At 39.6% G+C, this 15296-nt stretch overlaps 1 protein-coding gene across 1 annotated transcript in view; it reads left to right on the top strand.

The window, feature by feature from the left end:
* The window catches only part of LOC128700361 (thiol S-methyltransferase TMT1A), an 18944-nt gene extending 3986 nt beyond the window's left edge, over positions 1 to 14958 (top strand). The window contains exons 2-5 of the mRNA XM_053793510.2: positions 12840 to 13000; positions 13518 to 13652; positions 14015 to 14133; positions 14604 to 14958. Of these exons, the coding sequence (XP_053649485.2) occupies positions 12840 to 13000; positions 13518 to 13652; positions 14015 to 14133; positions 14604 to 14858 (670 nt within the window). The 3' untranslated portion in view covers positions 14859 to 14958. The remainder of the gene's footprint in view (positions 1 to 12839; positions 13001 to 13517; positions 13653 to 14014; positions 14134 to 14603) is intronic.
* The last annotated feature ends 338 nt before the right edge of the window (positions 14959 to 15296 follow it).

Here is a 15296-nt window from a genome sequence, read left to right as displayed (position 1 = left end):
AGATACCTGTATCTGCTTACATATTCTAGAAGAGACCCATCATGCAACTGGATCTGACGAACTGTGCCTCTCTGTCGAGGAGGACGCCTGTTGAGTATCTTTGTTTTATCCCCAGGTCCTGACACGAGGCTAGTACATGATTAAGAATGTTTTGGGTGTTGGAGAATCCGGTGGTGTGAATCATTATGTCATCAGCAAAACTAATCACATAATTATGGGGCTGACTAGGCATAGCATTAAGTAAGGCATTAATCAAAATGTTGAAAAGGGTGGGACTAAGCACACCTCCCTGTGGGGTTCCTAATTCAAAATCTTTAGTTACACTTCTATGTCCCTGGAACAACACAGACGACTTTCTGTTGGACAGGTAACCTTTAATCCAACGGAGAAGCCATCCTCCAACATCCATTCTGGCAAGTTCACTAATGATTACATGTCGGTTGGCTACATCAAAAGCGGATTTAAGGTCAAGGAACGTAGTGTATGAGCTGTCAGTGTGCAGAGTGAGAAAGGTGGTAATGCAATGATGTACACTCCTTCCATGCATGAAGCCATGCAACCGGCGTGACAAGAATTCCTTAATTCTGTGCATAAGACGATTAAGAATCATCCTTTCGAATGTTTTACACAAGCAGCTAGTAAGGGATATTGGGCGAAATGAGTTTTGTTGATTGGGCTTCGGAATGGGAATAATGGGGCTATTGGTCCATGATTTAGGGAGCTCCCCAGTGACATAACTCATGTTATATAATTCAAGTAAAGGATTACCTGGTACTCGACACAGCAATCTGAGTATGTTGTAAATAATACCATCCTCACCAGGCGACGTGGAGTTGCCCTTAATTAGTGCTGCATCAAGTTCATAATTAGTGAAAGGAATGTTGCAGTCATCTGCCTTGCTGAGCATAAAGCAAACAAGTCTCTCCCTTGCATCGTATTTGTCCATTAATTTCGCCTGTGTGGTACTGGGAAGACTGTCATAGCTAGATGTAGCAGCCCAAGCACTGACTAATTCGCCCTATGCAAGGGATGAGGGTGCGCGATCTGCCCAGTTCTGTTACCCTTAATTCTATTTATGTCCCTCCATGCCCGGCTAAGTGGGGTGTGAGCATTGAGACCATTGACAAATTGTTCCCAGTCTGTTTGCCGCAGCTCTGTCATACGCTCTCTGGCAGCAGCAAGGGCAGTTTGGAAGAGGCTCAGCATTTCAGGGGTACGATAGTTTCTATAGGCTAGGCCTAGTCTGCGAGCAGTACGTTTCAATGTTCGAAGTTTAGAATCATTGTAACAGGTATGGTTTTTATAAGACTTATGATTATTATGAAAGTCATTTGGATTTAGAGTAGTAGGAGGTTTCAGAGGCGGCTCTAAGAAGTTCTGAATACTGCTCACAAGGTCATTGTTAAAAGTCTCGACAGAGGTACACTCATAGGAATTATACCAGTCACATGTGCAACAAAGTCATCATGTTGATCAGGCGAAACATTAATACGTTTCCGTTTGAATATCCCACCAGGGAGAATAGTATTACCAATATCTAGAGAGGTTAGCCTTGGGAAATGATCAGACGCTATATCTGTTACAATGGAAGACTCACAGCTGGCAGAAGTAATGTTGAAGCCCAGGCACAGATCAAGGACACCTCCATAGATATGTGTGGGTTCAAGGTCACCTACAATTTGGATATTATCATGACTGTTTAAGAGTGACAACAGTTGATTGCCATTACGATTACCAAACTGAGAGTTTCCAATGCTTTTGTGTCTTGCATTATAATCACCAATAATGAGAGTAGGTTCAGACTGAGCACAAGTTGGGAGCTCATGAGAGAAAAGAACATTCCTTATGCAGTTATAACTTTGTTTTACCGAGTCAATTTCCCACTGTAGTACGTAGCTTCAGTATTTTAACGCTACTTACAATTTTTCAAATGAAGAGATTATAATTATTATAATCATGGGGGACTTCTAAACCCGTAGGATTATACAGAACCTGTGGGGGGATGGAAAGTATTCAGGTTCAATTCGGGGAACTGGAGCAGATTCAGTTACCTAGATCAAGAGCCCCTATCCAGCGTCAAGGAGCCCCCCCCCCTTGAAGGGTCAAATTAGGAGAGGCTTGTGTCGAACAGTCCATCTAGGTCTCGTCTATACACGGCTAATGGTTTATAAACGTTTTAATCAGTGGTATGAACAAGCATTGTTATAAAACTGATATTTAATAATCCTCTTATAATCACATATCAGTTTGCATATATATATATATATATATATATATATATATATATATATATATATATATATATATATATATATATATATATATATATATATATATAAACCATACCACGGGCGGGATTGAACCCGCGGTCAGAGAGTCTCAAAACTCCAGACCATCGCGTTAGCCACTGGACCCGCTAGCCACAATAAGATTCGTCCAACTAGGTATATTTCTACACCATAGGTGTAGAAATAGGGTGTAGAAATATACCTAGTTGAACGAATCTTATTGTGGCTAGCTGGTCCAGTGGCTAACGCGACGGTCTGGAATTTTGAGACTCTGACCGCGGGTTCAATCCCGCCCGTGGTATGGTTTGTTTGCAATCGTGTCATTACGATTTCGTGAGTCATATATATATATATATATATATATATATATATATATATATATATATATATATATATGTCATGTGGGTTTCGATAAAGGTGGAAGGGGTAAGAATACTCACGTAGGCTGGTAGTACGTATAATATTGTGGCTAGCTGGTCCAGTGGCTAACGCGACGATCTGGAATTTGGAGACTCTGACCGTGGGTTCAATCCCGCCCATGGTATTGTTTGTTTGCAATCGTGTCATTACGATTTCGTGAGTCATATATATATATATATATATATATATATATATATATATATATATATATATATATATATATATATATATATATATATGTCATGTGGGTTTCGATAAAGGTGGAAGGGGTAAGAATACTCACGTAGGCTGGTAGTACGTATAATATATAACGGGAAGTATTGGAAGGCACCAACAGCCGACCTGCCTCTCTCTGCTCCCTATCTTGACTGACTCACAAGTGTCTACAGTGTGAGGGTGTTTGAAATCCTGCTATGGTCAGCAGCAATATGAATACAGTCAATGATTCACACAGACGGTTGGTAGTGAGTCATCTACTGGTACACTGGTTACTGGTAACTGGTTACTAGGAACTGGTACTACTACTGAGAGCTCGGTGACGCTAACGTATGTCATCCCGACATACAACTAATACAAACTAGAGATGGCAGGTATACGGCTTGGGCTGATTCTATACAATGTCAAAGTACACAACAATTGAACATTATAACATACATATGTAGAATATTGGAATGGAAGCTTACGTAACTGAAACTGTAATGCAATACAAGGTATAATATAGCACAACTCATCGAATGAGACTCAACATTGGGATTACATAATAGAAGTTATAAAAAAAATTTGATCGATCGATCTGTATTCATGTGATCTACGGATTCTGAGGAAGGAATATATACAAAGAAAGAAGTGTTTAACAGAAAGGCAGATTCGGTGCACTCAAATCTAGACTGTTAACTCTCAGAATTCGGAGAGAACGTGAACACTAATAAAAATTCTTGAATACCGATAAGTTGATACTGTAATTATTCATCTATACAGGTTATTTACATTTAACCCCAACTCTGCTAGGGTGAGATTGACATATGCAGAATGGGTGTCATCTCTGGCAGGATCAAACTCTGTTGCACTGGCTAACTCATGCTGTATTTGAGGCAAATCTGAATTGGAAGTAACAAATGATACGTGAGGATTTCTCAATACCTGTCGTGTACGTAGGGAATAACGACATTCAGGTTGATCGTCTGACTGAGTATCAGAGGAAGAGAGTACAGGATCAGGAGGATTGTCAGAGTCTGTCACATTAGTCTGGGTTGGAACATCATTATCATCACATACTAACTTCATATGATCTAAATGCGATTCTTTATACTGACCAGTACTAATTTTTCTAACCTTAACTTATTACCAGTGATATGTTCAACTACTCGATAAGGACCAACAAACTTGATCAAGCTTAGGCATTGCAGACGTTTTGTTAAAGTTAGTCAGCATAACTCTCGAACCTACTTTGATTTTGGATGGCTTTGCTCGAGTGTTTGCGACTCTTGTAAATTCTGCTGTTGATTTATGAAGTGTTTCACGGATTCTTCTAAAAACACTTTGAGCTAAGCTGGTACGAGTTGCTATGAAATCATCAGGGTTGTAATTTGGTTTCGGATTAGAATATAGCAACTCATAAGGCAAACGTTTATCTACACCATACAATGCATAATGTGGAGTGTCACCTATAGAAACATTGTAAGCAGAATTTATAGCACATTGCACATCAGGTATAACTTCATCCCAAGTTTCACTGTTGGGATTGATAGTGGCTCTCAAGACACCAAGTACTTTCTTATTGGTACGTTCCACTAACCCATTGCTGGCAGGATGATGAGGAACAATGGTGGATTTAGAGATCTTGTACAAGGTGCACAAATTTTCAAGAATCTCATTACAGAATTCACCTCCATTATCTGTTACTAGGGACTTAGGGGTGGTATGCCTGCAGATAATGCGTTCTTTAAACGCTTTAGCTACTGTCTCGGCAGTCTTATCTGCAATAGGAACTAACTCACAATATCTGGTGAAATGGTCTACCATAACACATAGATGTTTGTTGCCTTGGAGGGAACATTGGAAATTAGTTAACAAATCTAGTGCAACTCTTTCCCAAGGTTCTCTAGTGGTTGGATACACTTGGATTGGATTAGGACCATTAGCATTACCTTTATGTTGCATGCAGACACTACATTTCTTAACATACTCAGAAATATCAGTTGCCATACGAGGCCAAAAGTATTTCAATCTGGCTTGTTTTACTGAACGATCCATACCAGGGTGCGCAACACCTGGTACATCGTGAACTAGCTGTAAGGCTACATTCACTAGTGACTGTGGAATTACTAACTGGTAAACTCTTCTGCTAGGAGTACCCAACTCGGCTGCTCGATACAGTAATTCTTGGTTCATGACAAAGTCACTGATGGGTGCTGGTGGCTTCACAGTCAGAATAAGATCTTCCTGGAGCAGGAATCGAATCACACCAGACCACATGGGATCTGTTCATTGAGCATTCTTTACATCCTCAGCACTAAATGGAGGGTCTGCAGTTACTATACTAACATGTCACGATAAGGCATCTGCGACTACATTTGACTTGCCAGGTAAGTGTTCAAAGGTGGGATTGAACTCTTGGATAGTCAAGGTCCATCTGGCTAACCTTCCAGTAGGTTGTTTGTTCTGGAATAAAGGTATCAGTGGAGCATGGTCTGTCAAGACATGAACAGAGTACTGATAACTAATGTCTCAGAAGTGCTTTAAAGACCATACTATTGCTAAAGCTTCTTGCTCAGTTACTGTATATTTACGTTCAGCCTTCGTAAGGACTCGGCTAGCAAATGCAACTGCATTGTACTTGCCATCAGTCTTCTGAGCTAGTACGGCACCTATGCCAATAGAACTAGCATCAGTTGTCAGATAGAAGGGCTTAGAAAAATCTGGAAATTTCAAAATTGGAGCAGATGTTAGCTTTTCTTTTAAAATTTGGAAGGCTCTTCCTTGACGGAAGGTCCAAACAAAAGGAGCATCTTTCTTAAGCAACTCAGTTAGAGGAGCAGCTATGGAAGAAAAATTGGCAATGAAAGATCTATAAAAGCCTGCTAAGCCCACAAAGGATCTTACGGCATCAGCAGTTTTGGGAGTTGGAAAATTTAGTACTGCAGTTACTTTACTTTGGTCAGTCGTAACCCCTCTAGGAGTGACTACGTGACCAAGAAACTTAATTTCTAATCTGAAAAATTGACATTTAGACAGTTTGATCTTTAAATTGGCTTCTTCAAGCTTACCAAGTACTACATCAAGTCTTTTCAAGTGTGTATCCACGTCTTTAGACATGACGATTACGTCATCTAAGTACACCATAAGTGCATTACCTATGAGACCTCTAAAGATATTAGTCATGAGCCTTGAGAACGTGATAGGGGAGGATCGTAATCCAAACGCCATACGGAGGAAGTGATAATGACCTGTAGGAGTGGAGAATGCAGTTAGCTCTTGGCTGTCCTCGTGAAGAGGGACTTGCCAAAACCCTTGTAACAAATCCAGGGTTGAAAAGACTTTGTTATCTCCGATGTTACGTAAAAGATCACCCAGTACAGGGAGTGGAAAGCGATCTGGAATAGTTTTCGCATTTAACTTCCTAAAGTCAATCACTGGGTGCCAAGTACCATCCTTCTTAGGTATTAGGATCAAGGGCTCATTCCAAGGTGAATTGCTAGGTGCAATAACTCCATCATCAAGCATTTGATTGATCAATTCTTCTGCGACAGCAACTTGTGAATGAGGCATTCTGTACGCAGGTATATAGATAGGTCTAGTACCAGGTTCAAGTGGAATACGATGGGACAATAAGTTCGTTATACCCATCTTCTCACCTGGTAAGGCAATGGCTTTACGACGTTTGTTCAACAGAGTCAACAAACACTTGACTTCATCTGGGAAGTCAGTGGGAGCTATGTCTTTCTCCTCAACTGGTGGAACAGATTGATCCAGTGAAGTGGATGAGGTCTCCCCGGTAGAAATAGCACCGACCCACTGAATTAAATGCAAAATGAGCTGTCTGTACTCTTGCTATTAAAGAAATTAATTAATAAAACTGTAAATCAATGTAAAAAGTATAAAATAAAATCACTAAATTGTATGCAATGAGAGATAACTGGGAAATTTAAATATTTTCTAAGAATGAATAAACAAAATTAAAATATAATACAAAGACAACATGAGGAAAAATAATAAAATGAAAAACAAGACTCAAACAAGAATGAACTGAGAATAATAATGCATAAAAATATCAATAAAAGAAAATAATTCACTGCAGAACAAGTGCAACAAAATAATTCACTGCAGAACAAGTGCAACAAAATAATTCACTGCAGAACAAGTGTAACAAAATAATTCACTGCAGAACAAGTGCAACAAAATAATTCACTGCAGAACAAGTGCAACAAAATTCACTGCAGAACAAGTGCAACAAAATAATTCACTGCAGAACAAGTGCAACAAAATAAGACGCAGAAATAATCAATGCAGTAATAAAAGTTACACTGGGAAAATGCAGGTTAAATAATAAAATAAAAATATGAAGAAAAACTGATTGAACACTTTAACTCTTAATTGTAAATTAGACAAAACAATTTACTCAGAGTAAAGAAAACACTTTACGTTAAAAAGAAATTGAAATTACACTAAGAGTGAATTTGTTCAAAGAAATATGAAAAATATGAATAAAAATAAAACAAGAAACAAAACTGGAAGTGTAACACTTACAAGTGGCGGGGCACACAACACTTACAAGTGGAAGATTGAGACACTTATGCAGCATATGGGAATCTTTATTCCGGAAACGTTTCGCCACACAGTGGTTTCATCAGTCCAATACAAAGAGGAAGGCATAAGGAGAGGAGGAGAATGAGGTAATCAGTCCCTCAACCTGGAGTCGATGTGTTCAGTCCATCAATCTTGTAGAATGTACAGCACAGGGCCGTAGACGTGGCCGTAGATAAAAAAAAATGAATGAATTACTTCACATGGAGTGACTGACTGGTACACTACACAATAATACTTACTAAAGACATGGAGTAGCATAAAAAAAACACAGATAAAAATTATAAAAATGAAACACAAGAGATGAGCGATAACACTGAAAAATATTGCAAAAATAATGAGTCAAAGAAACACTGAGTCTACACTGAAAACACAAAGCTTAGAGTACACAAGAAATTCACTGTAAATGTCTCACACACACAAATATCTTTAAATGCAAGAAAAATGTCTATAAACAGAAAATTATCACTGAAGTCTGGAGTAGTAGACGGGATGACTAGTGATGAGGGGAAGGTTGTCCTGCGGGTGATGACGCCTACACTCACACTGTCGTCGGAAGAAATGCGCTTTCTCGGTGAACTCACATAACTGGCTTTATCGTTGGTGCTCAGCTACAATCTCTTGACCAATTATGTGAGCCAAAACTGTACTAGGACCCGGTACAAGGGTGCAAACAGCCACAGGTAGATGAGGTGAATAGTGGTGGGTGGTGGTGGAGGGCAGCAGAACAAGCTGGCCCTGTGCACTCTCACTGCCACGCACTTCTCACCACGCACAAGGTGGCTTAACTAAATCACAATGCCACAGGGATGATGAAGACCACTCTTACCAGCATCCAAGCACAAGCGATATATGAGACAATACTTCAGAGGAACTTGCGTGGCTTACTTCTCTCTCTCAGCTGGGTTAGAAGCTGGGTTGGCTGACTGGCTTAACCCACGAGAATGGCTGACTGGAAGACGTGTAACGATGCACACAGCATGAAGGAGCAGGTGGATGACAGGAGACAGGCTGGATGGTAGGCTGACTAACGTTCACTTCCACATTCTGGCTTACTGACTGGCTTAATTGCAAAATCCGGGTCAACCCCTCGGAGATTGAAGCAATTAGCACACGAACTAAGCCAGGAAGCTTGAAAAAACGGCTGCAACAGGCTTGCAGGCTGGAGTACACAGGGTGGAGAAGAGTGAGGGTAGCGAGTAGCTGAAGGTGGCGGATGGTTCACCTTTGACCTGCTGGCTCCCCACAAACAGTCTTCTAACTTCTGAAATACCCTTAAATCCACGCCCACACCAGTGCCACCATTTGTCATGTGGGTTTCAATAAAGGTGGAAGGGGTAAGAATACTCACTTAGGCTGGTAGTACATATAATATATAACAGGAAGTATGGGAAGGCACCAACAGCCGACCTGCCTCTCTCTGCTCCCTATCTTGACTGACTCACAAGAGTCTACAGTGCGAGGGTGTTTGAAATCCTGCTATGGTCAGCAGCAATATGAATACAGTCAATGATTCACACAGACGGTTGGTAGTGAGTCATCTACTGGTACACTGGTAACTGGTTACTAGGAACTGGTACTACTACTGAGATATATATATATATATATATATATATATATATATATATATATATATATATATATATATATATATATATATATATATATGTATATATATATATATATGTCGTGCCGAATATGTAAAACTGGCCAATTAGCAATAACTCATTTAAAATTAAGTTCTTTCTAAAATTTTCTCTTATACGTTTAAAGATATATTTTTTTAATGTTAATGTAAAAATTTATAATTTTACATCAAAAGAATATAAGAAAACTTACCTAACCTTATTATAACAAGAACAATTTATTTTAGCCTAACCCAACTAAATATATTTTAGATTTGTTTACAATAATTTAATACTAAACAGACAGAGTGAAATATATTTTTTTTCGTTAGGTTCAGAATGATTTTGGAGAAATTATTGCATACACAAATTTTCGCTTGTCCTATATGGCAAGATGAACGTTGCTATTTAAGCCAAGATCGCAAGTTCTGCCTATTCGGCACGACATAAATATCTATATATATATATATATATATATATATATATATATATATATATATATATATATATATATATATATATATATATATATATTATATTATATATAATATCATCCTTAAGCACAAGAGCTAATATTATAGCAAGCGTAGCGGCCATTGAACCACTGTGATGACTTGGGCAGTATATCCTTGAGGTAAGTAAGTTTATTTAGTACAAGTACACACAAGTACAATTATGAAACGTAGCAACATATGTGTAAATTACTTAGGATAGCCCCAAACATTCAAACTGATTTATTTCCATTTGGGTCCTTGATAAATATGATGCTTCAGCTGGTGGCTACGCTACGTTTGTTTTCGTTACATAAAAATTTGTATGTCATAGTAGCAGGTTGTTGGAAAAAGATGTAAAATGCAAACACTAGGACATTTTATTGGATACGTTTCGGTCCTGGGACCTGGTCACTCCAAACATACATTTGGAGTGAACCAAAGTCCCAGAACTACAATTTTTTCAATAAAATTTCCAATGGTTGCATTGTGTGCAGTTTTTCAATATTTATTTGAATCTTCAATAGTTGATTAATTAATGCGGTTTTCATTCAATATGTACAAAACTGCACTTGATCTATACGAATGGAACTGCGCTCACCCTATATATATAACGCTATTATCGAGTTATATATACAATATCATTCCTGAGACCTCTTGGAGTCGTGTTCTCTGCAGAGACACTGCTTTCAGAGATCACAAGGTTCGTCAACAATTCCTTGGCTGGTCTGATTCCTGATGAAATTAGACCTTTCTTTTTTGGTGCAACACTTTGTGCACTTAAAAAGAAGGATGGAGGAATTCGGCCAATTGCAGTAGGCAACACGTTACGCCGCCTCGTATCCAAAGCTGCTGTCCGAAGTATTCGTGCACAGGCAGCCATGATGCTTCAACCAAACCAGCTTGGCTTTGGGGTCTCTCAAGGAAATGATGCAGCGGTTCATGCAACAAGGGCGTATATTAACAACCTGCCTGAGGACAATGCAGTGGTAAAATTAGATTTCAAGAATGCGTTCAATCTCCTGAAAAGAGACGTGGTATTAGCAGCAGTACAAGAACATTTCCCTGGTCTCTTCCCTTTTGTTTCAGCTGGGTATAGCAAGGAATCAGTGCTTCTCTTTGGAGAGCATGAAATCACATCATCGGAGGGTGTCCAACAAGGAGATCCTCTTGCACCATTTCTCTTCTGTATAGCAGTTAGGGAAATCACAGTCAGACTGACCAGCGAGCTAAACATCTGGTTCCTAGATGATGGCACACTAGCAGGTACAAAGGAGTCCCTCCTACATGACCTTACACAGGTAATGACACGGGGACAGGAAATGGGTCTCGTCCTGAATCCATCCAAATGTGAAATCATCTCAGTCAGTCAACAAGTGATAAATGCAGTGAGATCAAAACTACCAGGAGCAGCAGTCATTGCCCCCACAAATAGTGTCTTGCTAGGAGCACCTCTGGGAAGCAATGCCATTGACACAATTCTCAGGAAGAAATTGGAAGAGTTAAGGAGAATGGAACAACGAATAGGCAATCTGGACACCCACGATGCCTTGTACCTTCTCACAAAGTGCTTGAGTCTGCCCAGGTTGACATATTTCCTAAGATGTGCACCTTCATATAATAACCCTATACTGCACGAATATGACAGTATTCTGAGGCAGATTTTTACGAAAGTACTGAACCTTACTCTAGAAGACGGGCAGTGGAACCAAGCTACACTTCCAGTCAGACTAGGAGGCATTGGTGTCCGCAAGTCATCACAGATTGCGTTACCTGCTTTTCTGTCCTCGTGTATTGCATCCAGAGAGCTTGTAGCAGCGATTCTCCCTGAACATCTTAGGGACAAGATTGGAGTCCAGGACCAAAAATTCATTGACGGAGCAATGATCTGGGATAATCTAACGGGCTCAGAAACAAGACCTGCTCCCCCCAACAACTACAAACAATCGCACTGGGATGGTCCAATAGTGGAAAATATAGCCTCAACAATGCTTCAGAGTGTGTCAGGGAAGGATAGATCCCGCCTCCTGGCAGTGAGAGCCCCTCATGCTGGGGACTTTCTGTTGGCTGTTTCCAACTCCAGCCTTGGCACACGCCTCGACCCACAGACCATCCGCATCGGTGTTGCCCTTCGACTTGCCTCCCCTATTCTCGCCGAACACAGGTGTATTTGTGGCAGTGAAGCAGCAGACCGATTCGGGTACCATGGTCTTGTGTGCCGTAAATCCGAGGGAAAGATTGCAAGACATGAGGAGGTTAATAACATTATCAAGAGGAACCTCACAACAGCTGGATGCCCAGCAGTAAGGGAGCCACCCCAACTATGCAGATCTGATGGCAGCCAGAAGCGTCCAGATGGTATCACCCTTCAAGCCTGGACAGATGGGAAGCAGGTGGTGTGGGACTATACATGTGCATCTACCTTGGCTGATACCTATCTCCAATACACCAAGGAGGAAGGAGGGGCAGCTGCCAGCTTCAGGGAGTCCCAAAAGTCTAGAAAATATGGAGAACTTGCCCATCATTATATGTTTGTTCCCATAGGCTCAGAGACCCTTGGCTCATGGGGAAAGAGTGCATCTAAATTCCTTAAGGAGCTGGGAAAAAGACTCATCAGGGTAACTAGGGATCCCAGGGCAGCTAGTTTTCTGTTCCAGCGGCTCAGTGCGGCTGTTCAAAGGGGTAATGCCTGCTGTATTTTGGGCACACGCCCCAGCTCTGATGAGCTGGATGAGATTTTCGCCTTATAATCGGTGATACACACGTAACAACATGTACCTCATATGCCACCTTTATATCAACAATGTATCTCTTAAATCTTCTGTACCATATTATGTAATAAAATATTCCTATTGGTAAAAAAAAAATATATATACTGAAAGATGGGGTGGTAGGGGAAGTGGAATATTCAAACGGCTTCAGGAAGAAATCCAAATATTCTTCCTTGAAGCCTTTTTATCCACTTCTCCGAGGCTATGGGTCACACAATTTACACCAGAGGTGGACCCCATAATATATATATATATATATATATATATATATATATATATATATATATATATATATATATATATATATATATATATATATATATATATATATATATATATTAAATTTCAACCCTTTTAAATGTTATTGTAATGCTCGAAATGTTAGCGAAACCTTGTCAGTTCATGATCTCAACCCTCTATACTCTAATCTCTATATTGCAGGTGGTTTTCCTATGTGATGCATTTGTGCACTAAGGATGAATTCGTGCAGCTGGAGGAGGTGAAGAAGGACCACTTCGCCAGCCTCTCTACCATCGTCTCCCAGGACCCGCAACTTCGTAAGCAAAAGGTCATCAAGATCCTCGAAATTGGCGTTGGAACTGGTACGTAAAAATTATTAAATCCCATATCTTAATGCCGTCATGTAGCGTCGGTCCAAGCCGAAATAATTTACAATAGTTTCCTGGTGTTTGTAAACGTACGTAATTGTGAATCAAGATTTCCATAAATTATTTTCATAAGTCTGGCATTGAATTTATTTTAAGTATCACAAGGATACCATATTATTGCACAGACTTTGTAAATTTCTTTCCAAATTATTGATTAGATTAGTATAAATTATTTACTGACTCGTGATAGTAACATACATGCGGAATTTGGGATTACCGTGGTCGACAGTGGAAAAACCTCGTGTAGGTTTACCTAAGGTTGCACCTATGTCGCAAAGTGCGAATTAGGTGATAAAAAAAAAAAAAAAAAGATGCAGGTGTAAAATAATTAACGAGGCTATTTCTACAGGGGATAGCAAGACATTTTTCAGCAGACTAGGAATCGAAGTAGTAATTTTTTCTTACTATTTTATAATGTGAACTGTCTGTGACTCAATGGTGTATTCGACAGGAGTCAACTTCCCTCACTACCCAGACGGGAGCCACCTAGTGGTGGTGGACCCAAACCCACACTTCCAGTCCTACTTCGATGCTAACAGGAAGAAGTTCCCCAACATTCACAGTGAAGGAATCATAGTTACAACAGGTAGACCAAACATAACTGCTGCAGCAGCTATGTATACTTGCTAACCTTGTCTCAGTTTCATGTATACAAAGGTTAATCCAGAATTATTAAAACGTATTTGATACACGCAGTAAAGTGATGTAGAAATATATGCTTTGTAACATCGGTCCAGGACTTAAGATTTTTTTTATGAGTCGCTGTACCCCGGGGGGTCATACGGTTTAAAGAATGGCGGCGGCTCCATCCTGTGTTCATTAATCACGAGACTCTTACCACCATTCAGTACACATATTTACAAACTGGAAATGAAAATTGAACATTTCGGTAAGTCTGGGATCATTATCATGTCGGCGAGTAAGTGATATGAGTTGTCATCTCTTCAGGGGACAAGATGGAAATGATCAGTGACAACAGTGTGGACGTGGTGGTAATGACTCTCGTCCTCTGCAGTGTGGACAACATTGACGAGGTCCTCAGGGAGATCCTTCGTGTCCTGGCGCCCGTGAGTTAATTACAACATAAGAGTGGTGGTGGTGGGTGTACGGTGTCTGTTAAAGATGGATAGTTTTAGCAGTCAGCTTGTAGGGTAATTATCCTCTTTAAAATGAAAGACACGAATATTAGTGTCAGCAAGGCGAAAATTTGGTGGTGGTGGTGGTTTATTCGTTAGGAAACAAGACAAATATCTACCGGCACGGGTGTTAGTCAAATTATTCACTATTTAATCATTAGCTGGCTTACAGGAGCTAGGAAAAACCCAAGAGGATTACTGATTAGTAGTGTCTTAAAGAGATTATAAACATAAGATAAGCCTTAGTCAGGAAAATTATAAAATATTTTACAGAAAGTAGCATAACTTTTCAGAGTGCATATAAAGACAAATATGTTGTAGGCATACATAAAGATATTTAGAGCATGTGTATCGTCTCAACAAGAGCTGCCTGTAACTTATTATCTGCATTGCACTTGCAGGGCGGTAAGTACTACTTCATGGAGCATATAGCTGAGTTCGACCTGAAGAAACATTGGCTTCGAAGAAAACTTCAGGACGCTTTCTCGTGGTTATGGTCATTCATCTTCGATGGCTGCCGCCTCAACTGTGACGTGCTACCCAACATACAGAGAGCTGGCTTCTCCTCGGTCGACGCGCAGAAGTATTATGCTCCAGTTCCCAGTGTCATCTTCGATCTCGAAAGACCTAATCTGAAAGGAATTGCTGTCAAATAGAGGCTTTTACCTGGAAACTCTCTTTATCCATATCTGCTGTGACATTAGGGGGGAAAATGGTAACACAGAAAGTTGTTGAATTAAAATGTCCCAAAAATTATAGTTTGTTTCAGTTAAACAGAACTTTTAAAGGATATTAAGTTTAATTTAAATTTCAAATCAGATTTAGACTTTTTTTTTTGTACAGATATAGATATGTAGTTATTGTGTTTTATATGGTGGGACATTTGACCTATAAAACTTTCCCCGCCTTTTTCGAGAAGAAAATAGTGATTCCCTTGAAAGAAAGACTTATTATACACAAACTAAAAGGGGAGATTTCTTACCGAAAATAATCGTGTCCTTTTCTTAAGTGAGAACATTTTGAGAGCTGTTTGGCGAGATTAAGATTATTGTTTATTTTTAATTATTTTAGTATTAAGGAAGTAAAAGTTTTTT

Source organism: Cherax quadricarinatus, chromosome 71, assembly GCF_038502225.1.
Source record: "Cherax quadricarinatus isolate ZL_2023a chromosome 71, ASM3850222v1, whole genome shotgun sequence".
NCBI classification, from domain to species: domain Eukaryota; kingdom Metazoa; phylum Arthropoda; class Malacostraca; order Decapoda; family Parastacidae; genus Cherax; species Cherax quadricarinatus.
Note: the sequence above shows the minus strand (reverse complement) of the source record. Positions and strands in the feature narration are given on the sequence as shown.